Here is a 26,200-nt window from a genome sequence, read left to right as displayed (position 1 = left end):
GGGTATTATGGTAGGTTAGGTTCAAACAAGGTGGCAAACAGGCTCGTTAACCGAAAGAGGAAGGAAGTCGACCGACCGACGCCGCAGTCGCCGCCAACGTCGCTGCTGCCCCTCACAGCGGGGAAACTGGTTTGACTTGTTCCGGGAGGGGTGAATTTTGCTCTTACTCCTGCAACAGCAGCAGCGGAACCGCAGCAGCAGAACAACAGCAGCAGCAGCAGAGGCCGCAACGCGCAGAGGCAATCCTCGTCCGTCGGCACATTTTTTGATTGCATTTATGAAAAGCGTTTTCGCCCGCCAGCACGCGCCCGCTTTCCCAGTGTCTCCCAAAGTCCGCAGTTCGGCAGTTCGAGGGTTCACAGTTCGCAGTTCGCAGTTCGCAGTCAACGGCAGCGCTTCAACTTTATCGAGTCGAGTCGCGATCGTATACGCCGTACAAACCGAAATTAATAAAACATTTTTTCGTGCAAAAAATTCAATAACTAAAAGTGTTTTTAAGTGTGACAAAAAACAAATAAATAAACAAATTTTGTTGACTTTTGAGGAGTAGGTGAAGTGATAGCAAATTGGCGCCACTTGTTGTCACCATGTCCAGCCACGAGGAGGATGATCATGAGCATGAGCACGAGCACGCGGATGATGTGGAGGAGCAAGAGATACACGTGGACGTGGACTCCGATTCGCGGATGTCATGCGGCAGCGGCTCCGATGTGGATATGGATAATGGCAGCTGTTACGATGAATCGGAAACGCCATTAAGGTAAGGATTGAAAGAGGAGAGAATATATTTTTGGGATAATTGATTCGTGGTCATGTGGTTGAAACTAAACGGTCTGCGAGTTCATTTGATGGAGTCAAAATAGGTGTTTAACTATGAGTATTTATTTGGCAGCTTTCCTTTGTTTCGAAATTTGGAATAAATGCCGGAACCGGTAAATTAAAAGACAATTACCATAAATGAGCATATATTATGAGGCTAAATATTTCTGTAATTAAAAACAGTCGAACTAGAAAAATAACAAAATCACACAGAATAAAATACTTAAATTATTGTCAGACTTTGTTCACGAACTTCTCATACAAAATGCAACAAAAAAGCGCACTAAAAATGTAAATAATTAACTGGCTCAACACATTTTCATTGGATTGGCCGTAAACAAGGTCAATAATCAGTGAAAAGCAATTTGTGTACATATTTTCATAGCTCCCACTGTTTTATAGTAACATTTAAAGTCATACATAATAACCCAAAAGCCGATTTTCGGTTCATATACCCTGGCTTAACGCAATTAAACTTTGTGGCATAGACAGGCACGAACAAAATGTTCATTGTCAGAGAATACAATCAACAAAAGAAGCCTAACAAGCTGCCAGAATATCGAACTGCCCGTGATAACTGCTCTCATGCATATTGCTTGGAGGCTGGGGGGATTTTGGGACTTTGGTTTGGAAGAACGGCGTGAACAAACCTTTTAAGAGCTAATGAATTGACCATACAATGCCATCAGAGGAATGGAACACCGAACTTACCCATAAAGTTGTGGGTAAAAACCAAAGAAACTTCCTGAATTAACATAGAGACAGACCTGTGCAGGTAATGGCCGTTGACTATGGGGTATTGGGGATTGCCGGAGACTATAAAACGCACATTAGTAAGGCGCCAAAAACGCGCTCTGATAAGAGCATCCAAATGGACCTAAACGTGTTCGAAATTGAACAAAAACGCTCTGTCGTTTGTTGGATTAACATTTTAATAGAGCGTGCCATAAAAATGCCATAAAACCCGCGTTCCAGGGAATCTAGAGCAGCATCAAAGACAACGAGTTTTGACCAAAGTTTTTGGTATCCATAATTTGGAAATTGTTTCCAGTTCATTGTTCCGATCACAGCCCTGAAACGAGCGGGAAGCCGAGAGCTGGAAGTCAACAAATGGCTTTTATTTCGTTGATTTATAAATTAAATGCTGCGCGTGACTTGTTTTTAGTGCGTCAGTTGATGGCATTCGATGATTTATAGAATCGTATAAAAAGGCCTAAAGGCCTGACTCCAACTCTAGCTCGAATGGCCGGCAGTATTTGCATAATTACTTAATTTTGTACAACATTGCGTATACGCGGTTGTGTCTGGTTCCACGATGATTTCTGCAACTGACTGACGCTTGGCCGTGTCTTATCCGCTCGCGTGGGCTTTGGAGTTGGAAGTTGGAACTGGAAATGTTATGGATACTGAGTCTGGGTTGCCGCATTAATTATTACCAATGTTCTCATGCTTTTTCCTCATATCTGGCGACACTTTTTAATGAGCCCGCACCTTTTCTCTGCCTCTGTCTATCCCACAGTGAGTCGCTGCAATCGGAGCAGACGCGTTCCTCGTCCAGCGAGAATCTTCCCTTCAGCATATCACGCCTGCTTTCCAAGCCCTTCGAGACGAACAACAATCACCATCACAGCCTCAGTCTCAGCCTCAGTCACAGCCACCAGCACAGCAGCAGCAGCCCCGGCTCCAGCAGCAACAACAACAACAACAACAACAACAACAATCATGGGGAAAAGGGTGAGGAGAAGGAGCTGCTTCAGGTGGAGGATCACGAACTGGCGGCCTACAAGCTGGCCACCAGCATCGCCAACTCAACGTACGGAAGTGCCTCGGCCCTCTACTCATATCCCCATCTGTATCCATCGGCAGCGGCAGCCGCCGCCGGACATGTGCTACGTGTGCCGCCCCAGAGGACGCCCCTGACGTGGGCCCTGCCGCCGCTGCATCATGCGGCGCTGGCACATCAGGCGGTCAAGGATCGACTGGCAGGTGAGGAGTCGAGCCACCATGCGGTGCTGGGTCATGTTTTGATTTCCATTTCACTCTAATGATGGGGACCGGTAGCAAATCGCTACTGTGTGTACCGCATACATATACAGCTACACGTACACGTGCACAGTAATAAGCGCGATCAGAGAAGTCTTTTAAGCCAACATGCCTATCGGCATGTCATTGCAGACCCATACCCAGGGCAAAGCACGATCCCCCAGTTCGAACCCAAACTCAATTCCTCATCCCACACATACACACACACAAACACACACACACACTCTGAGAGATGCACCTCTCTGGGATGCTAAAGTATAAAAACATGTTTGCCTTCAAATGCGCAATCGCAGCTTAAGTTAAAAACTTAACGCTGAGCCACCGCCCAGAAGCGACAGAGAAGCAGGACGAATGGTGCCTCTGGCCTCTGTTCACATTTGCATACGCATCTGGATCTGTAGCTGTATCTGTGGCTGTTGCATCTGCATCTGTATCCGTATCTGTGGGGCTTCCTTTTGGCATCCCTTTTTGTTAATTTGTTTACATTATGAGCTTCACTTGTAGCTACAAGCGGCAGGCACAGCGCGAGCCTTTTGAAATAATGAGACGGCGTTGATTTTATTACGCCTCAGTAGCTGTCCCAAACAGCTACCATTTTGGTACTTGTGGGACTTGTGTGTTGGCCGTGTCTGTGTGTGTGTGTTTGTCTGGCCATAACTCATAATATTTTGGGCTGCTTTTGGCCATGTGGAAAAGCTGCTTAGCTGAGAGAATGCCGCGTCCTGAGAATGCCTTTTATGGCCAACATCCGCTCAGTGTTTTGCTTTTATTTTGTGTTTTCTCTTTTCTTTTTTAGTTATTTTAATGAGCTGGTTTTACATGACTTTTTAATTTCGCGCTGAGCTCGAAAAGGAATTAATTACGCATTGGGCGGTCGCAGGGCTCTACGTCCGTCGTCGGCTTACTATATTTATCGCCGAATGCCGCACTTCACATTTGAGTCCAACTGACATGGTCAGCTTTTAATTAGCCCCCAGCCAGAACTGGCCAAAACGAATATGCATATGGCTATGGGTAGGTGAACAGAAAGAGGCATGGCCATGCCTTAGGGCTAGTCATGGGCTGAGGCACACTTATGAGGCACCGCCAAGGGTGATCCAAAGTCTCGTTTCAGTTCGTTTTGTCAACATCTTCGTTGTCTCGCAGCCACATCTCTTCCACTTCTCTGTCGCTCTCTGTGTGTGTGTCTTGTTGCGTTTATTGTGTCGCTGCCTGGTGGCCGATAAGCTGGCGCCTTGGCTTTTTTCATTAACAAGACAAACGAGCGACTCCAGTGGCTGACCGACCCTTTTGCCACTTTGCCTCCCCCCCTTCTCCTCTTCGGTCAGCACTCTTAGCGCCATATGATTAATAACCATTGCATGTTAATTTCTGTTATTTTTGTTTGTTTTTTGGGGTTTGACGTCGCAGCAGGCGCCAATTACTTTTCGGGCCTCAGCCCTTAGAGCGTTTTCATGACAATTTTCAGACCAAACTAAGCTCCACTCTGCGGGATACACTCAGTCACGATGTTTGGCAACACGAATGCAAACATGATTCAAATTGAGTTAATTTGCTGGATTTACATGGCAACGCAATTATTAAATGGTTTCTGTATTTAATTAGGCATTTTTATACGTGCCAGGTGAACATTGTAGAAGGTTTTTGCATTCTAAGAGAACCTGCTCTCTGCTCTTGAGGAAGTTTGGGCTTTCAGAGTCATATCTTTAGACATTTCTATGGCTGTTTTACCTTATTCATAATTAAATAATTATAATCAAATTGAGTTTTCTAAGGAAGGAGTTTTCTAAAAAAGTCTCTAAAACATTTTCCTTCCGCTTTAAATTTTGTTTTCTTCCGAATTTTCTTGTTACTTGACTTGGAAGCGTGACACAGGAAACCATAGCTATGACATTGCATTTTCTTGGTTTGTTCATGTTTCGTTTAATAAAATTCATACACTCTCATTCAGTACTCTGCTCCCCGATAGTTTCTCTACTTTGCTTCTTAGTTCATCGGGCACACATTTGCTTCTGAGAATGATAGCCACTTTCAGTGGTTATTCAAATCACTTGCTGGCAAAGGTTAAAGTGTAGCAGCTCCCAATGGGCGGAGTTGGAGCCGAGTCGAGCCCCTTCAGCCACAGGCCGCCATCAATAATGCATGCTAAAAGCTTTTTGCATTATTTTACGTATTTCTGGCAAGGCGGTGCTCCGGCACACACACACAGGGTCACAGGATATGTGTATCTTGAAGATACTGAGCCAAAATATCATAAATAAACGCAAGAGGCGGAGCGGCAGAAGGCTGCCAGGATATGGCTATAAAATTATGCTTATGCGGCTTTTCCGCCTTATCCCGCTGGTAACCTTTAAGGATGTGCTCTGTGTGGTGGGAGTAAATCATGGAGAAGCTGCTTATGTGGTGCGATAAATGGCTTTTTATTGAAATTGATATTGCTTGAAATATTCAAATGATTGCCACAGCCCCACACACGAAAGCTGCCCCAAAAGCCATGGGGAAATTGATGGCAGAGTATGCTACGAGAAAAAGGGTTTCTTCTGTTACTTTCTTACCGAGAAAACTTGCAATAACAAACATGATTTGTCAGCTTAACACCCGCCCTCCATACATTGGGGCTGCCATTTGATGGCTTCTGACAGCCCAGCCACCACGGTGGCCATTTTCCGGCTCTACTTCGACGAGGGTTCAGCCAGCTTGGATAAGGTACATCAATAAGCGATGCATATTTCAGAGGTTTTCATAATGTTCAAAGTGCAGCTCAGTTCTGTAAATCATTGAACATTTACGCTATGTTAAATTAGTTTTGGGTCCATGGGCTTTTTGGGTTTTTTTGGGGCGTGTTTTTTTAGATATTTGATCATTTACATAGAAAATATCTTATCTGCGACAAGTTTTCATAGTCAAAACCAATTTTTAATCAGTAATAATCTTAGATATTCAACGTTTACGCCAAAAAGCCCTGTTTTAGAGGAACTTGAGTACGAAATTTGAGGAGCAAATGTTTTGCAAAAATATTTTAAAATGCGGAGACTATTAATTGGCCTGAAGAATATTTTTAGAAACAATAGCACCATTTTCCAGCACCAAGGTTAGCTGCTATTGATTTATTGATGTACTTCTAATTTATTGCGAGAGAGCAGAGGACTCAAGCGAAATTCCGTCACATATGTTCAAACACAAACCTTTCTGAATTCTCTTTGGCTTTCTTTCTTTATATAAAATTAAATTTAAATAAAATAGCTTTTGATTGATTCATTAATTAATCTGCCACGTTGTCATCTTCGATTGATTTGCTCAGTCAAAAAGTCAACTTCATTCCCGCTTAAATTTAAACTCATTTTGCTCAACTTTCAAGACGTTTGCCAAACATTTCAAATGGCTTCTGGTGTAGAAATTTCGCCAGTCCAGTCCAGTCCCAGCTCCCAACTCCCAGCCTGACTTCTCGCATGACCTCAGCAAACGGGCAACAAGCCGGTTTCCACGGCCGTTGCCGTTGCCGTGGCTGTTTCGGCGACAACATTGCCGGTTGACTGCGAGATCGTTTTAATATTTTGTTGAGCTCTGCGCCGGTCTTATCGCACCCAATAAACAACAAAACACACACGAGCACACACGCCAAGGCGACTGGCAGGAATTTTAAAAGGTTCAGCGCCAGTGCATGCGACTGACCATAGACCGAAAGCCAGACACGGATTGGGACGCTGCCACGATCCATAGCAGATCCAGAGCCTGAGCCAGACGCAGATCCATCCCCGATCCAGGCCCAGACAGTGGGTCACTTACGCATCTCAGCCCACAAGTCCTACGCGACTTTATGACTAAGCGTCGGCTTTGAATGAAAATTGATGTCGCGTGCATTGTCTACAAGACGCTACGTCTGGGCTCTATGATAAGGGTTCATCCTCTATAGCTGCGCTCTTTCAATGCTGCCTGGGTCAGTGGCAATTAGGCGCTTAGCGGTCGAGTCGCTGACTCCTAGGGGCTGCGGCAACTAAATTGATTTCACAGCAGGAAGGAAGGAAAGGGCGGGCAGTGGCAGTGGCAGCGACAGCGACAGCGCTAAGTAGTTGCAGTCGCACAGGTGCCGCCGCTCAACTCCGGAAGCAAAGTTCGGAAACTGGCACTTATCTAGGAGTGAATTTATGGTTTGCTAATTGCTCGCCAGGACACACACAGAGGGAGATCTAAAGAGAGTGAAACCGAACTACTATTAAGTGCTCATGTCTGTATGTATCCCTTACTGCCATTACAGCTGCCTTCCCCATTGCACGACGTATCGGACATCCCTACCAGAATCGCACGCCACCAAAGCGGAAAAAGCCACGCACATCCTTTACGCGCATCCAGGTGGCCGAGCTGGAGAAGCGCTTCCACAAGCAAAAGTATTTGGCATCCGCGGAGCGAGCGGCACTGGCGAGAGGCCTCAAGATGACCGATGCCCAGGTGAAGACGTGGTTCCAGAATCGACGCACCAAATGGAGGTGAGTTCTACACTTTACACTTGGCCCTGCCAAGCCCTGCCAGCCCTCCTGCCAGGCAAGTTGGTTGCAAAAAAATCAATAGCCCATCCCCCCCCATCGCACATTTTCCCACTTTAGAAGTGCTGACAGCTTGACACTTACCCTATCCTATGTGTCCTTTCCCCCCCCCCCCAACGTGTATTTGCTGTTTTTACGTGCCTTTTTAAACTCAAATATGCACAAAAGGCTTTTGTTTAAAAGGATGTTGAGATGTGTCAACTGAAAGATGCTCTCACGAAGCAACTTTAGCTGCTAAAAATTACCCATACTTCGAAATATTTGAAATAATAATAATAGAACTAAACATGGAACAAAAATATTCCGAATAGTCTCTAGAATATTTTCTAAGAATTCAAATTATTATTTACCATAATCTTAGACGCTTTTAATCGATGCTTAAATGCCTCAAATCCAAATTCTTCTAAGCTGTTACGAACGATGTTTTCTACCTACTATGCCTCGACATAGAAAAGAGTAACACAAAGCGTGATGTACATAAACGGGGAGACGGGGAGTAAATGGCTCATTCAATATGCATGAGCACATTAAATGAAAAACTCGGAGCTCCACCGATGGGGGGAAGTTTACGTTGTGTATAGGAAGGAGGCTTAGCTGTGGTGGTAGTTGCATTTTGTAGCCACAAAGAGCACTTTTGTTTAACAAGCTAAATGACAGCTTTTAACATAAAGCGTCTCTGGCTGATAACTAAACAAAATGCTTATAAAAATAGTCACAAAGTCTGACTTGATATAGTTCAATTCACAAAAGAAGAAGCTAATCAAAAATGAAATTCACAAAATTGAAACAGAATTGAAACTTAAATTGATGCCAAGAATAATCTCCAAGGCATTTTGATGAGTTTCTCTGCGGCTCACAGCTACAACTTTTCTCACACATATGGGCATCAAAAATACTAATTTATTTGGAATAAATAGACCCCTTCCTTCCCCCATCAGCAGTCCCAGGCATTTCCCCGCACATGACACTAATTTAATGGGGCATTGATGCGTTAAGTTAAGTTCGCTTGCGTGTCTCTAATTGTTTTCTATTTTATTATTGGCAACAATGTATTTGAATATAAAATTAGTATGAGCAGAGGCGCGTCCATATTCATATGCAATTACCGACGATCATAATGCTGCTGGCAAATGGCGGCTAAATGGACAAAGTTTTTCAAACTTTTCCCAGGCAAACACCGGGAAGGGGGACCTGGGCGAATGGAGTCGCGTTTAAGACGCGTTAATTGCCGCTTAGCAGGCCCAGACCGGCCTGCCTCCCGCTCTATCGCAGTGCCGCTCCCTCGGCGCTGTGCTCTTTTGGCTTATCAGCCATTTTGGGCCTATTCTCGGGCCTCGTAAAAATTAATGATGTAAAACGCAATTTTGTTAACGGCAACTGCCTGGGCACAGCCCCCGCCCCCGCCCCCGCCCCAGTCGCAGCTCCAGCCACGGCTCGTTTGTGGTTAAGTGAAATGGCAATGGCACAGCCACATTATATTATACAAGCGCCATGATTACGGACTCAGCATAACTCAGGTAAATATCAGGTACGACTGTGTATAATGTGCTCACATAATTGCCTTAATGCACACTGTGCTGCATTTGCAAGTAATTTGAATAATTAGCCCTGTCCCACATGGCGTATGGGCAATGCGCGTTAAGCAATTCACATAAAGATACCCTCAGCCCGGGCCAGCACTGTGTTCCTCTTAATAAATTGCAACTTGTTTGTGCCTCATTACGGGTTATGGTCCCCGCCATATTCTCGAGTGCTATCGGATCGAATGGCTCAATTGACAAGCAGGAATACGCAGCGGCAGCATAAATAATTAATAATAAATGGCGCGAGCAAATGAATGAATTCCTGTTGCCTGTCAGTGTCTGACAATGTGTTTAGCAAGCACAAAAAACAGCAGAGACTAAAAGAAACAATCAGCAGAGACACAGATACAGACACAGACACAGACACACGAGGCAAAGCAGATGGAGAGAAGAAAAATTGTCTGTCATTTGCAGCATATTTTCCTGGTCCTGCTGCTGGTGCCCTTATGACTCCCAGTGGGGGCTGGTAACAAATGGCCAAGTCTAACTGTTGTCTGGCTTCCGGTGGAGCCATTTGGCGTCTCCTTCTGCCTTACTTTGGGTACATAATTCAATTAGTTGCCGGCCCATAAATCAACTCTCTTTCTCTCTTTCCCCGCGAGCTAAAACCCTTTTTAATTACAAGCTCGTGCATCATCGGAGGCAAGTTCTCTACGTTCTAGTAAATCTTGAAGTAGCTTCCACTCTATATTAATTGCCTTGGCATATGCACAACTTTTCCTGCCGAAAGCTGACTAATTAAAAATTTACACACATGCCCAGAGAGAGAAGGAACAACTTTTCTGACCGCAAAAGCGAAAAATCAATTTGACTGAAAGCAAAAGTTTTTGCGGCGGCATCAGCCCAAACACAAAAAATCAAGTAAAATTAATTACTCGAGCGACGGCCATTTGTAAATTAACTTGGAATCCGGTTGGTCCGCCTGTCTCGGTCCCTTCGGCACGTGTCCTGAAGGGTCTCTGGGAAAATCTTGAAGCACAGGTCCCCGGGGATTTGGCAGCAGCTCCTTGGGCAGTCAATTAATGGCCTGGCTAAATTGTTATGTCTTGAAAGATAATTACCGCAGGACCTTTTTGGGGCCAGCAGGCTGGGCTCTCGGCTCACCCGAAACTTGTCCCCCAATTTGCCGACATCGTTTGCGTGTAGTGTGTGAAATGATTTTAATTACCAGGACAGCAGCAGCTGGCTGACAGTTTAGTGGCTTTGCTGAGAGGGAAATTTATGTGCCCAGCTTTAATAAACATTTTAGCTTAATGTTCGGCCATTATTTATCTTGGGAAACTTTCCACATCAACGCGATGGCGCCAAGAGACCAACATTTAACATTTGTAAAGCGTTTGTTACATTTTCCAGCGACTGCCGTGAACGGGAGATAAATTACAAACGTGTATCGTGCCTCCGGCTGCCTCCGCCGACTCGTGCCACTTTCGTTTGCCTTTGCCTGTTTTTGGGAGTTTTTAATCAATTTTCGTTGAATTTTTTATGCGGTAGCTGTTCAAAATGTTGCCCGATAAAGCAAACCAAGTAGCGAGAGGTGAAAAAGTAAAAGCGAAACTCACATAATAACTCACTTTGGGGGCTATACGACTGACAATTGAATTGTTGTGCCAGCGCAGATTACGGACAAACAGGCGGGGGGATAAGCTAACCCAAAACCATCTTTGGGCTGCTCCATTACACATGTGTCTGCCTGTCTTTCTGCACTCGCCATGCTCCATTTAAGGCACACACATGTCTGCCCCCAGAACTTTTGCACTAAATACCTACGGACTAATGCATTTTTAATGGTCTCTCTCTCTCTCGTTCGCATGCGAGTTATGAAATTATAGTTTGAACGATGACATTGCTGATGAAAACCGTAATGAAAGCCATATTAAACAATAATTATGATATATGCGGGGCATTCACGTGCATAGTTGTGGTTATACATATTTACATACATAAATACATATTCATGTACATATACATACATACATACATCCTGCCGCTTGTCTCTTTAGCTGGCAACATAAGAACTTCATTAGCTCATGCAATATTCAAGATGGCGCAGAGCAGAGCAACCCCTAGTCGGGCAGCCTTCCTTTGTATGTGTCCATGAGGGTGGGTGGACTGGTGGTGGTAATTTCAGCTCCATGGCCACAATTAGAGCAAAATGCTGCGCAAACGCGAGCCAGCACTGAGAGACGGGGTTTAGCTCTGGACAACTGCATCTGCAATGCATTTTCCCTTTGAATAATTTATCGGTTTGGCAGGGCACGGGCAAAATCCCTTTTAAGCACAAAACATTTAAAATGCAATTTTACGCAGTCCGGCACTTGGCTCGAAATTAATTTTCCACAAAAACAGCAGCCCCGTGGCTGATTGGCAGCCGTGTCGTTTGGCAGACGGCATATTTGATTTGATTAGTTTTAAATGGTCTTAATAGGCCGCCCACATAATGACTTGATGAGCTTCTACTTCCCCGCCTGTACTCTTTCAACGTGTCATTTGAATTGGAATTCTGGCAAATTGCTTTTCCATAATGAATATGCACATTAAGCGATGACCGTTCGCAGATAAAGATAATCGGTGTAGAGGCATCATTCTTATTGATTTATGGCTAAGGATCTGTTTGTTGGGGAGATTGTGAAGGCAAAGAATAATATTTTTAACTATGCAATGAATACTTTGATGATTTATACACACAGTCTTTAAGGCATACAAGTGTTATTAATTATTGGAACCAAATTTTGACTTAATAAGAAACAAAACACAAGATTTAAAGCGCTGAAAGATACCGAACGAAAGGATCATTATTCTGCGTTTTCCTCAATTTTCAATGTAGAAGCATTTTCTTTGGTTTGTTTGCCGCCTTTTCCCTTTAAGTAATTTTTTTCCATTTAAAATTCTATAAAATAGAACTAACAAAAGCTTTTCCGCTCTCTTGCCATTTCAGACGCCAAACAGCTGAGGAACGCGAGGCCGAGCGGCAGGCTGCCAATCGCCTGATGCTCTCCCTGCAGGCGGAGGCCATTAGCAAGGGCTTTGCCCCACCATCGGCTCCAATGAGCTCACAGGGCGGCGTCAATGGTGCGCCACTGGCAGCGCTGCATGGACTGCAGCCATGGGCAGAGGCATCGCATGCGGCGGGCTGCTAATCTCGAACCGCATCGAGTGGCGGCGGCAGAAGGTTTATTTGTGATACATTTCGCTCTGTACATAGTTCGAGGGAGACGGCGGGAGTGAACGGAAAGTGACAGGCTGTTTCCCACTGTACATATTGGATCGGTTCTCCCCACATCTGTAAATAGCTAGCTTTATTCTCTAGAGACGCTTACTTATCAAATCCCAGGCGGAGGAGGTGCAGCCCGATCTACGCTTTTAGTTTTCAGTTTCGTGTTTCGTAGTTGCAGCATTTAGATACCCTTTCCCTTAGTTATTGTTCGACAGTTTCAACGAAGGCAAATCGCATCTCAAAAACAATGTCGCAGTGAGCTTCAGAGCCACGCTTAGTAATAATACAAAATAAATATATATATAAACATATACATAATGTGTGTATGTACGTGCGTAATTGTAATATCTGTCTGTAGAATTAAGGCAAATGGCATTACCTAGTATTATAAATTATAAACGCCTAAAATATGTACGATCATTGAAAATTAAACAACAAAATGAATGAAAATAAACAAACACATTACAAAATCAAAGAATACAAATACAAATATTGGTGGATTACTTTCTAATTTAGTTCGTAGAATTAAGCAATTTTTCAGTTGAAATATGCATTGGTTACACAGGAAAGATTTGAAATCTAAAAACTCTTTGCTTGAAGCAGACAACACCTCTAACAATGTTTGATTCAATTTCCGGGAACACTAAAAAATGGAAAGAGCTCTACATTTGTTTCTATAGTAATCTATGGGCTTATGATATCTGAAAAAGAAGAATTTTCTTAAACGGGGAATGAAAATAAATTCCCAAAATTCATGCAGTGTTAGGTTTTGGAACTATTTCCTAATAAGATAAAATCTTTGTGATATTGTTTAAGGCATATCTGACAGAGATTTTCTCATCAATTAAAATAGCTGATGTACCGTGGATCTATATCTATCTCGTTGAGCAAGTTTAACCTCAAGACAGAGCATAACCAAATGCTTATAATTTTCCCAGAATTACATGCCACTTGCCGTGCCTCCTCCTATGTAAACAAGGACAGTCCCTGGTACACACCCCCTAAACTAGTTAAATCGTTTAACAAGGAAAGTTTTCCTTCCATACACACACACAAAATGTTTTCGGTTGAGTTCCGTAGTTAAACGTTAGAGTTTCAACCCCAAAATAGTAGAAACCCACCTCGATAAAGATGATTTATAGAGAGTTATTGACAGCCACAGGCGAGTATTGAACGGGTAGACCAATTTCTATAGGAACCTGCAGTTTAACCGGATATATTTGGACGTGCTAATGATTCTGGCTACCAAACAGAAATCAGCCATATGCTCGCTCGACCCACATGAAAAACTAACAACAATTAGCAAACGAATATCCTCGGGGTCCCGTTCATTATAAATATATTACGTGTTTCGTTTTTTTTCTTGGCGTTGAAAGCAAAACAAACAGACGCCGCTGCGTTGGATCAGGTATACTAGAGGTATGGGGTCTGCCCTATACTTAAGGCTGGATCGGGCCAAGCCGCCTCTAAAGTGTTGGCCGCTGTCACATTAGCGCTGAGGTCGGGCTCCGGGTCTCCTACAAGTTGGCTGGTGGTCTGGTGGTCTGTGCGGAAGTAAACCATTTTCGTGGCCAGAAGAGTTGAAAGACGGCGCCCCAAAACAAAGTTGCAGACGCCAGCAGCCGATCAAATGCTGCTGTTTATATGGACTTTTCGCAAAGACACCTTTTTAATTTTGCCATTTGCCGCTGCTTTGGCCGAGTCAGGAAGGGAAGACTCGGATCTGGGCTACTTGGAAATTCACATAAATTGCGTTTAATTGGACAATTTTTGGTTTATTTCTTTGTGGCCAGCGGGGCCAACAAAAGAAGGAACAAAATGTTGTTTGTAATGAGGCTGTTCCCCCTCTCCCTGCCTCAGTCTTGGCCTCTTCGTTTGTGTGGCATTGCATGTGGGGTTGTCTCTAATTGGCTGGCACTGCCTCTGTCCGAGGACCAACCTCTCAGACGACCAACGACCGTTGGAGGCCAGAAGGTTTGATTGATTATTGAGCAAACTTGCGGACAGGCTCTGGGCCGAAGACCGACCAGCAATCTATTTGTGTCCACTTAGTGTAATACAACATGAAACGACTTTCGGCAAAACGGAAATGGGGTCGCCATGGCCATGGCACACGTTCAGACTTTGAGGCAAAGTTTTCGCCCCAAAAAGAAAAACCTCAAACAAAGTGACCAAAGAGGATGGACACAGCAGGACGGGCGACGGAGCAGTCGTGTGTCAGTCAAAAAAGGTGGATATGAAAAATACAAATGAACAGCCATGCGGTTGGTCAACAAGACAGGCGCCAGAGATACGAGCTACAGAGAGGCAGGATTCTGAGCCTCTTGCTCTGTCTGTCCATGGCTCTGGCTGGCTGCACATGTACATGTCAATTTGGATTATGCCAAAGGATTGAAAAGGATTTAAGCCAGGGCCACAGAAGGCAGAGCTCTGCTCTGATCTAAGCACAATTTTTCAAATTAGTTTTTCATCTTTTGCAGCAGCAATTTTCGAGTTGGACAGTTGCCTGTCTGTCAGTCAATCAGTCAGTCAGTCAGTCAGTCAGTCAGCTGACTGCAGATAATTAGCGGCCATCGCGGGGACATTTAAATTAAATATGAGTCCGGCTATCTCGCTGCCTATTAAAAGCGCTGTCCCGGGGCGTACGGCATATACAAAATTCCCTAATTATGGTACGGACTGTCAACCTGCCCATGTCCAGTCATAAAAGCCTCATAAAGAAAGTAATTCTAACTAACGTACGAGCTACGGTCTGGCTGTATGTCTACCCCTTGTCTAAGCGGGGCTTATGCGAAGTATGCATAAAAAAAGCCATAGAAAGGCAGCACAGCCCCAGCCCCAGCCCCAGGCCCAGCCATTGTTCCAGCCAACTGTCATTAGCCGTCTCCCTCTGCCACTCAGCGCACTCTCTCGCTCCCTCGTTCACATGTACATATCGTAGGTATATGGCTATTAAAAATGCTGTATACCAGCGCACCGCTAAATTAGTTTAAAAATGGAGTAAATGGAGTGCGCTAATCACACTGCCTCCACCACCGCCTTGGCTCTTTCCCTCCTATCAGTAGAGGGCGGTCGTTGTACCATACCGGTAAGGTATACCGTTTGCTCTACGGTATCGTATCGTTCCGGGAGCACAGCAAACACACAGCTCTAATGGCAGCTCATTTGCGCTGAAAAGTAATCATTAAACTTGTCATTAGCCCGTCCGGTTCGCTCTGCACTTTGTTTGCTTTTTGAACTCTGAGCTGCTCTTTGTCAAGTTCTTATCGTTGTGGGCATGATAAATCGATTAGTTACTAAATATGGCTGGTTTTTGGTTTTACATATGAAAATATGAAAAAGGAAGGCAGAAATTTGGCCATTATTTGTACATTTCTTGATGTAAATTAATTTTGTATGTTCTAAATATAAAATGCGACAATATGAAGATTCCCCTTGTAGGGTTTCAACAGACTTTTATTAAACTAATTGAAAAGAAATCGAATGGTAAAATGTCAGGCACTAATCAACAAAGTTTGTCCATCAATATCTTAAAAACGATTTGCCAAGTTCTCTGTTGACTGTCAGCTAAAATCTTATGCAAACCCTTATCAAAGAAGGACCCTTATTCGCGGACTATGACTTGGAGAAATGAGAAATATGTTGACAAGAAGGGATGTAATTTCCAAAGCCAGTTCTTAATTGTTACAAAATCAGAGAAGAAATTAAATAAGGAACAGAAATAGTTAACTAAGAACCAAGCATTTCCTGCATGAAATTATGTAAAAATGTGTAAATAAATGTAAAAATCAACTGCATACTTCATGCAACTGTAAAAAGTGTTTTTAAAGCTAGACCCAACCGTAGGAGACACCTGACGAAACGTGACGACAATAAGAGATCATCCGCACTTTGTGAGGGGACCGTGAACAGTCAGTGCACGACGAGGAGTGGCAAGTCATGTAACTGAGTTTCCCAGGCAATACGACATGAAAATTTAATCGAGTTTCTTTTCAATTGAGTGCAAAATCACATCAGCAGCAAATAAAAATTGTGTAAAGTGCCAGTTCGAAGCTCTACGCCATTCGGTGGTCAGTATTGGCAGCGGCATCGGGATTGGGGTTGCTTTTTTGGTTTTTTTTTTTACCACACTCCACAGTGTGGGCCCTCAGCCCACAAAATGTCAACGGCTGGACCTGCCACGTACACGGGGCTCTGATGGAATTATTTTCGTATTTATTGCCAAACACACAAATTTATAACCGACCAATGAAACGCCATAAAAAAACCCCCAACAGCCAACGGGCCAACTGACTTTGACGAGCTGCCGTAGCTGCCAGGAGGAGTCGATGCGCAGCCCGAGCAACATTTCAATTTTATGGCCATGCTCTCTGGCTACGTTCAAAAAGGGCTCATAAAATATTGAAAAGTCTGGAAAATTTATGTTGAATTCCATTAGAGTTATGGCGTGAAAATTGCGCCGCTTGTTTTTTTTTTTTTTTTTATTGCACGCCAGAAATCAATGGCAAACATTAATTACTCGACCTCGGAAGGGAATGAAATGAAAACAAGGACAAAGGAGGAGGAACAAAGGCGGGATGGGATCCAGAAGCCAATCAGGCTGGGCTGTTGGGTCTCCAATGTCCTTTTAAGCAGTTGTCTTCCGCTCAAACTTTCCACTTGCATAACTTGACTCTCATTTCATTTCATTTCATTTCATTTGTTCTCTGACCCGCTTGGATTAGGTTTTTGTGCACATTCCCTGATGTCCTTTTCATGGACGTGCGATTTGCATTTTTTATTTGCCACACAACAGCAGAAATTGACCTTTTTCTTTGGAGTTTGCCTGCCCCTGATTCGGACCTTCTGTAAGTGGTCTTCGGGGTAAATTTTGGATTTCTGCGTCATTTTTCTTCTGCCTGTTTTGGGAGGCAAGTCAAAATGCGTTGCTGGCACATTAATAATGCAGCTGAAGCTCTTTTGTCTCTGGCAATCACATCAACAAGCTGGCAAACTGGCAAACTGGCCTCCAGAATCTTCACGCAATTGAAAGGCAAATCCAGCAGAAAATTGAAATCAAAAGAACTTCTTTGGCTGCTCTCCGATGGTCTGAGTGCTGGCCAAATTTCTCCCAAATGCATATTAAAATATCTAACCTCAGGAATGTCCGGCGCCCACTGATTTTCGCTGGCCAAATAAATGTCTGGCTGTAAAAGTAAACGACAAACGAATGGGGCGGCCATAAAAAAGAGCACAAACAACGATCAAACAATACGGAGTACGAGTACGAGGATATGTATCTACATATAAAAAGGACATCAACTACGGGTAGGCAAACGTAAATTTGAACAGGGAAACATAATGCGGGGTGCCGTGTGCCGTGTGGCAGGTTGTTCATTGTTGACTAATGTTAAACGCGCACAGCTTGTCCTTGTTGATGTTGTTTATGCGTCTGGCCCCTCCTGCCTCCCCCCTCTGCGTGACTCTGCGTTTCGAAATCCCTGCGGCCTGGCCTCGAGAGATCCCCTCGGATACCCGTCGGAATTGACGCGCGTGCCTTCGAGTCACGCGTTTGGCAACATTTCAAATTGATGAAGTTGCTGTGTCCGTGCAGGGGGGTGGGTGGGGAGGGGAGGAAGTCACCCCTTGGCTGGTGTCAATTGTATAATTGCCGAATGTTGTTTTCAAATGTTTAATTGAAAGGGTGTTTTGTCACTGGATTGTTGTTCCAGCAATCCAGACTCCCGGCAGCACATCGAACCATCCATCCTTTGACATCCTGACTCTGCCTTTTCGTGGTTACACGCGTATCCTGTTACAAATCCTTGTGTGTCCTGTGTTGTTTTGCCTGCTGTTTAATATAATTGTTATCCGCTTTTATCGGCGTTGAGTGTATGAAAGTTTCAAGTAGGGGTTGGAAGCTACATGTGTACAAAAGTGTTGCTTGTAGTTTGATTTCCCTTTGCCCTGCTACTGGCAAGTGCTGAGATTTTCTCAGGCGTTTCTGTTGATAACATTCCAGTTGATCCCAAGAGTGATCTTGAAAGCAGTGGATAGGTATATATGCGTGGAAAAATCCTGGGCAAGCAGCGAAATTTGTTTTATACTTGGAACCCTTTCTTTGTCGAACTATCTTGACAATCTCCCTAGCTTTTCTCCCCTTAACACATGATAGAACATATCCTTCAACTCCCAAGTACTTCTGCACCTGTGGCACTTGCATATAAACCTTCGCTTTGACCATCGCCATTCCCTTTTCTCGCTGAATGTCCCCTAGCTGCACTGCACACATCTTTCAGCCTTTCAGCATGTGACAAACTCCACACGAAGAAGCGGCGTTGAAGGCATCTATCAATACAGTTTACGCATGTCGCAGTGCCTCCCAAGGTAGGGGCTGGAATGTGTTGTGTCATTGACACCTACACTCAATGGCACTCAGCGTGGCAAAGGGAAGAGACAGCAGCAGCAGCAGCAGCACAACGGACATTCGACATGGGAAAATTCGGAAACGGTGGTCGACCAGCAATTCGAATTGCATTTTAATGCAATTACAAGAATGTCAGTCAGTGCGTTGCTACCCCAAATGGATGGTACCCGTACTCCTTCCAGCGATTCACACCCCCCGAAGGCCCACTTGACACTGACAATAAAGAGCGTTGTGTTGGGCTGGGCTGGGCTGAAATATGTCCTGCGTCCTTAATTTCACTTTTATTTTTGTGTGCCAGACAAGCTGCAGGACGATGCAGGGGAGTGACATTGGAACAGTCATTGCTGCTGTCGCAGATTAAAAGATATAAATTCATATTCCCCAAGCGCACAGCAGCAGGACTAGGACCAGAACCATGACCAAAAACGTGCAAGTCGAGTGCCGTGCCATGTCCATGTGCACCCACCCGACCCTCCCCGAGGATCGATTAGCTTGTTTGCGATTCAATTCGAAAACAAGCCACTTCCATCTCGTATTTCTCTGCGTGGCTCTGTGTCATGGATCTTTTTTTTATGAATGGATTGCGTGAATGATGAGCGGGCTTAGCTTTATGGCAGGACGTTTGATTTCTCATGACTCTCCTGACTGTCCGATAGACAACTGTCGGGCAGGTGCACGAGGACTCCGTGTGTGTCCCAGTTGGCACAACTATTCGCCCGCGCCCTGCCACTTAAAGTAATTAACTGCAAGATGCTGAACGACGCTCGTCAACATCTCATCCGTATCCTCCATTGGCATGAATTTTCATCCCCGAAATTAAGCAAAATGAAGCTGTTCGTGTTTCCATGGACACGGAAAACGTGCCTACATCGTTTTCACATCAAGACGAATAACATTTGTCATAAATGCGCAACTTTCTCTGCTCCCCCCCAAATGATAATTTAATTGGAACCATTTATTAGATGAGCATTTAATGGACTGAATATGCACAGATCTCCTCTCCAGTTGACTCATGGTTTATTACGCATTCGATTTTGATTAAATATGTATTTGTCCAAATGTTTTGTGGAAAGTGGAAAGGCCCCTATATATAGCTCCAAGGATGCCTATCGATTTTTCATCCTTGCCATCAAATACAACCCGTTTAATGGCTGCCATAATCGACTCCCCCCTCAACCGCAGACTCTGCCAGCGGCACATTGATTGATGATGATGATTCAAATTCGTATATAAACCGCTACACCATCGTTATCATCACAGGCACTGACGATGAAATAAATATTCTCCAAACTTGGATCTGGCAAGCAAACGTCTTCAAGGTCCCGACGGAGTTTCTTAAGATGCAGGAAAGTTGCCCTCTAAGTGTAATTTCTAAGCGAAATTTGAAATGATTAATATATTTATATTTCGATTCTCATTTTCCTTACATTAAAAAATCGTTTTTTTTATAGTTCTACAAACAAATTATTCCATCGGAGTATAAGTAAATCTCTGGAATTATCCTCTTTTGACTAGATGTAAATGTGCACATGCAGCCTTGTAGTTATTTTATTATATTTTCATAACTCTACTACATGGCATTCGTTTCACACATTATAAGTTTAAATGTGCCACTTCCTCATTCGAATTCGATAGACATTTTGCCGCGAAACGGATTGCCGCAGTGAAGGCTATTAACTGCCGCCATCTGGTAGTCAGCAGAATCATGAATCATAAATTCACCATGTAAAAACCTGTACAAATCTATGTAAAATACATGTAAGAGTGCATGCTAACTACATGTAGGGTTTCCTGCAGCCCAGCTTTTAAAACAATAAATAAAAGTATATTCGATTTAGTATCCATAGATGTGTACTCGATATCACATCAAGTTCAAATGCTCCCATCTCTTGCCGAAAGATGAAATTTTATCGATACTTCGCTGTAGGCGCAAAGTTTAAAGTGTAATATGATACTGGAATTTTGCTGGTATTAGTATGCCATAACTTCATTTAGAAAACAGAATTTTGTGGTTTAGCGGAAATGAGGTATACAAAACGCTATTTTCTATAAACATTTTGTTGAAATGGAGTAAACTGTTTCGAGAAAGGCTTTTCTGAGGTATTTTCGACATATTTTGAGTCGAAATATTTGAAAAAAATTTTGAAGACATATCCGTAGACCTTTCTCTTTCTGAAAAACAATATAATTTCCTTTCTCCTTTGTTGCCCGCGCTATTTTTCAAACTTTTTCATACATTTCTCACAAGCTCACTTGCTTGCAGAAGGGGTGATTTTAGTGAAACATTCAAATACAAATTTGTAAAATATTAGGTCCTAAGGTACATAATCCAATGAAAATTGGTATTTTAAATACGTTAAATTGATTCTTCAAATGAAAATTATTGTTTCAGTGTTAAAAGTCTTTGCGAGCTAGTAATATTAAATAGAACATCAAAATCGTGGAATAGTGCCTGCATATGAAAGTGTGAACGTATATTGTTTTGGTATTTTCTCTGTGCTCGATATCGAACCGCAAAAATGAGGAGAAAGAGGTGAGTATTTTGCTCAATCCGCTGACCTAATCCTCTCCCCAATGACCTAATCCTCTCATTGGAATGAGAAATCGAAGTATGGCAAGCAGGTAAAAAAGGTCGAACTTTTCAAAGTTCCAACCTTATTCGCACCTGTTGAAGGATCCTAATAGTGCATGCGAAAGTGTCTGGCAGGAGAGGATTTCCCTGACCCTTTACACACAGGAGAGGATTTTGAAAGCTCTTTTCCTTTGCGAAGGGAATTTGAACAACTAATGAGAACAACAAAATATCAAACAAATAAAATATTAATAATAATATTAAAGTAATAATTGCAATCTGAGAATTATTTTTAACTTTTTTATATAAAAGTTACGAGTAACACTTATTTTTTAACTTCTTCAATATTAATCAGAAATAAGAGTTATTTTTAATTTATCCCTTTAAAATACAAATTAAAAGTTAATTTTTTTTTTGTTTTTTTAAATTAATCGCTACAGCGAAATTGTTTGGTCGCAGACGATGAGTGACATTGACCAGGTACAAATGTTACTAAAAATTGTGAACTGAAAAAAGAGTTTTTTGCCGAACGAACACTAAAAAAATTGAAAAAGAGTTAATTATGATTTTTTTAAACTAAAATCAAAAATAAGAGAAATCAAGGAAACTTCGTCCTTGAGGGACATGCGATGTATCACATAAAAGGTATTCTCTCAAGGGTCAGGAATATACATACATTCATGATAGCACACCACTCAGTTCGAGGGATAATCAATTTAGCTTTTATTTTTATTGTCAACTTTTAAAATAACAATCAACAGTAAGAGGTTTTTTAAAAAATTAAAAATAAGAATTAAAAATAATTTTTAATATATAAATCGTAAATAGAAGTTTTTGGTTGATATTGATAGCTATGACTGAAATATAATTTTCGATATATGTTATCTTTGGTGTATTTGTAAATATGTTGCTTTAACATAATTCCTTCACGTTGATTTATTTACTTCAATTTACCCTCCTTAACTGTTTTTTGCTGTCCCTGATATAATTTATTTATTTTTTTATTTTCAATTAGGAATTAATTGCTTATTATGAAATAAGAAGAGTAATAAATATAAATTACAGGAGAGAAAGGAGAGAAAATACTGTGACTTTTGGTATATTTATAATCATGGCATAAAACTTGGAAAGGTTCATGCCGGTCGTATTTAGACCTGAAACGGGTAAACGAAAATACATTGATTGTTCCATGGTGAAAAAGTGAATGGTGAAAAGTAATTTCACCATGTGTTGGTCTTCATTCGAAATCAAAATTTCAAACGGAGCGGTTCGCTGTGTCTCGCAATCTTATAAAAGCGAATAAAAATACGAGACTTTCGTGCGTGCGTGTGTGTGTGGTGCTGCTATTTGCGTGCGTGTGCTTGTGATTGTGTGAAAGAGCGAATTGTGTTGAGTAAATTGAATTAATGGCCTCAAAAATAAATGCGAAACTGGTCCAAATTTCATTGATTCCCAGTGCACATGATATATAACATAATACAGCTGTTCCCCCAATCATTCTAAACAAATGCCAGCATGGCCCAAGAATGGAAATTTCAATAAGCAAAAACTTGCAGAAGCAGCAGCAGCAGCAAAAGCAGCTGAAGAGATAGATAGTGCCCGCGAGAGAGAGGAATAGAGAGGAATAGAGAGAGAGAGAGAGAGCGCGCAAAGCCCGATTAATACAGCACAGCTTTGTTGTTGTTTACTTCGCGTTTACGCGATTCGCGGGAGTGGAGTGTCATTGTTGTTGTTGATTTGATTTTGTTCTTGCGGTTTTTCGTGAATGACGGGCAGCACATCCTGTTTTTTTAATTCATCTCGGAACCCCGCCCTCGTCCCTCAACACTCCCCTTGGTGCGGTAGATGGTATTTGTGCTGTGCAAGCAACATGCGGAAGCCTGCAGCTGAACCGTCACTGACACGGGAAGTGTGATGTCACCACTTGTACCCCGCGAGAGAACAGCAAATTGTACTATTACTTACCGCGTCGCTCATCCACGCAACGAAACCAAACACTCGCCCAAGAACAACAACAACCAGAAGCAGCAGCAGCAGGAGGAGCAGGAGGAGGAGACACCATCCATCCCATTCCAGCATCAGCTTCGTAGGAACGACACAGCCGCATGTGGGACTCTTTGAACATGTCTCGATCCGAGTCCCGGCCATCCCGTTCCCAGTTGCAACTGCTGCCACTGTTGTTGCTCTCGCTCAACATATGTTGGCAGCAGTGTAGTGTCACAGCTGACAGCGCCGACAAGTCAAAAGGTGAGTCGCAACTCCACATGGATCACCTTTGTTGTATGTACTACCCCAGAGGCCCCGCAAAACTCGATTCAGCAGTGTGGAAGGGGTTCATAGTGGGCAAAGCTTGGAAAAAGAATGTGGTTAATATTTTGATAACATTTTTGGTGCCGAGTGTTAGTCATGTGGCAAATTAGTTAGTGACTCAGTTTGGGGCTGCCGTAACTGCAATAATGTTAGTTAATGGTAGAAACCTTTCATACACGCTTGAACCACTGTGCCGCCAGTGTAAGTCTCTCTGTGTTGTTGAAGCTCTTGCCGGTTTGAACAACCTTGAAAAACCAGCTTCTATTTGGTCGGGAGTCGTCTGCTACTTCCACTACAAAGCTGTTTTAGGGCCGTTTTCCAGCCTGGACAAAGACTAGAGATAGAGGCACGCCCCATAGCTCCTCCCTTGGCCCTTGAGCACTTGGCACTTTTTGGCTTATCAGTGGAAGTAGTTTTTCGCTTTTCGCTTTTCCTTTTTGATTAGTATTACGTTGAGTGTGCGCTTCTGTTCGGCTTTCTGTGGGACTATTAGCAGCTTGTTTATCTCATTGTTTGGGTCTATCAAAATCTCACGTATTGCGATAGAGAGGCGCCCCTGGGGATCACACTTTCCATGCAAATTCATTGATTGCCCCTCTCGCACGTACAGAGCAGATCTGCTGGCACTTCTTATTGTTTCTTTTCGGTGTTTTATGTTTCTGCTACAGTAAAAATCGATTGTGAATGCAATGGCGTGCTTTACTTTTACTCTCATTGTGGCAGTGTTTTTTTTTGTTTTTTTTTTTGAGAAAGTTTGGCAACTTTTTCCCGTCCACCAAGTGCCGCTCTTTTTTGTGGGTCACACAGACACTTCTTTGTAATTTTTCTGCCGTTCTGAGTTTTTTGTTAATGGCAAGCGTTAAATGTATTTATATTTGATGTCTTTTCATTGTCATCAGTACGGGCCCCAAAAGGTCAGCGCCTTAAGCGCACACTCGTACCGCTATTCTGGCCAACTCTGCATTTGGCCAACTCGTTTCGTTTCTCGTTTCTTTTGTCATTGGCTTGATTTGTTGTGTGCTGTGTTTGTTGCTAACTGCTGCGATTTCGTTGATGATTGTTTCGTTTTTGTTTTTTGTATTCTCTTAACAATTTTTATATCATTTGCGCAATTATATGGCAACAGCAGCAGTGGCAACAGGCCGTAATAGTCTTAAGAAACAAGTTGTTCGATTGAGGTAACATTCATGGCTCAAAAGTGGGCGGGAGCTGAAATCGTTTTGGGGCTGTGGATTCAAAAAAAAGGAAAGGAGAATGGTGATTGGCAGAGTTCCCCTTAGCATATTTTTGAATCTAAAAAGCGAATGGGGTTGTTGCTTCAATGTAGTCAGGGCTCAGATTAGAATAATTATACAATAATAATTATAGTGTTTGTGTCATATAAATCGTTTCTAGGGCAACTGGTACTAGCAGTAGTCGTCATTTCCATATGTTCCCATGCATTTCATTGACTTTCTTGGGACATCCACTGCCACTGCAACACATACGGGCCACGCCTCTTGTCTTGGGCTTTGCTGTATCTTGTTTACCCATGTGGCAAGCGGGCTAGCAACCATTACTATTATCTTTATCATTATCACAAGCAGAAGGCAAGACAAGAGGATCATTAATATGCGGCATCGTTGTTGTTGTAGCCTCTCAAATGGGTATGGGTGGCTCTGAACGTGGGAGCCAGAACTGGATTCGTTGGCAACAATATATCAGTCTATCGGCTTGTATGACACTTGAAACGTTTTCCCGGCTTTCCAAACAACGTTCTAAGCATGAAATTCTAGAGTGGTCAGCCATCAGTCCATCATCATCATGAGCAAAACTTAATTGAAACCGAACTCAATTTACGGATCTTGAGCTGGGGCACAAGCTTCAAGCTCGTCTTGATTGAGTCAGGTCAAAAGAATTTAAATGGAAAGAGCTTCTCTCCTACTCTTTGTATCTCTTCAGTGTATGTTCTTCGTCTCTAGATCGAATCCAAACGGAAGCCTCTTAGCATGCATATTTTAGTAGACAAAGTCTGGCTGTCGTGTCTCTCCCCGGGTTGGAGGAGAAGGCCTCTGAATTGAACAACATTTGCATAAATTGTGTCGCCTCCAAGAACGTGACAACAAATGGGTAGAGTCTAGGAAATCAACATGGAAAACATTAGTAGAGTGTAGGGGGGAGAAGCAATTAAGAAATAATAGAAGAAAGCAGAGGAAATATACTAAATGTAATAATTCAATGAATGGACTATTATTTGCCTGGCACGCAACGAGTATTCAAAGGTTCATTCAAAAATTAAATCATTTTGATGGCAATCGATTTGCCTGGAATTGTTTCTGTTGTTTGGCGGCCCATTACTATATAATTGTTGCAGAAAGTAGGACACGTGCCAGGATTCACTTTTGACTGAGGCACGTGCTCGGGGCATACCCCTCGATTATAGTCAATCAGCCCTAAGCAGAGGGTTGTTCCTTCGAGCAGGTTTCGAGTGTAACCTTAACATTTGCGGAGATTAAGCCTTAAATTAATGCGACCTTAATTAAGCCCAGAGATACTCAGAGACACAGCCTGTGCAGGGTGAACAGTCGGATGTATTTTTACCACTCTCGAAGGGCGAATGAGGGAAACACACTCAAGTTATTTATGACTCCATTTCCTTACATGTCTGTGGTGCAGGGTGAGTTTTTGGCTAGACAACCCCAAAATAATTGTCATTGCATTAGTCATCGCGAA

At 42.9% G+C, this 26,200-nt stretch overlaps 2 protein-coding genes across 2 annotated transcripts in view; both read left to right on the top strand.

Annotated features, from left to right (window-relative positions):
• The first annotated feature begins 491 nt into the window (after positions 1-491).
• Positions 492-12,654, top strand: LOC117582905 (T-cell leukemia homeobox protein 3). Its single transcript, XM_034270999.1, has 4 exons — positions 492-760; positions 2,339-2,805; positions 7,118-7,346; positions 11,922-12,654. The coding sequence occupies exons 1-4, from the start codon at positions 588-590 to the stop codon at positions 12,121-12,123; spliced, it is 1,071 nt and encodes a 356-aa protein (XP_034126890.1). The 5' UTR covers positions 492-587; the 3' UTR covers positions 12,124-12,654.
• Positions 12,655-22,423: 9,769 nt separating this feature from the next.
• The window catches only part of LOC117583808 (disintegrin and metalloproteinase domain-containing protein 12), a 32,692-nt gene continuing 28,915 nt past the window's right edge, over positions 22,424-26,200 (top strand). The window contains exon 1 of the mRNA XM_034272388.1: positions 22,424-23,425. Within this exon, the coding sequence (XP_034128279.1) occupies positions 23,284-23,425 (142 nt within the window). The 5' untranslated portion in view covers positions 22,424-23,283. The remainder of the gene's footprint in view (positions 23,426-26,200) is intronic.

This window comes from Drosophila guanche, unplaced genomic scaffold, assembly GCF_900245975.1.
Source record: "Drosophila guanche unplaced genomic scaffold, DGUA_6, whole genome shotgun sequence".
Lineage (NCBI taxonomy): Eukaryota > Metazoa > Arthropoda > Insecta > Diptera > Drosophilidae > Drosophila > Drosophila guanche.
Note: the sequence above shows the minus strand (reverse complement) of the source record. Positions and strands in the feature narration are given on the sequence as shown.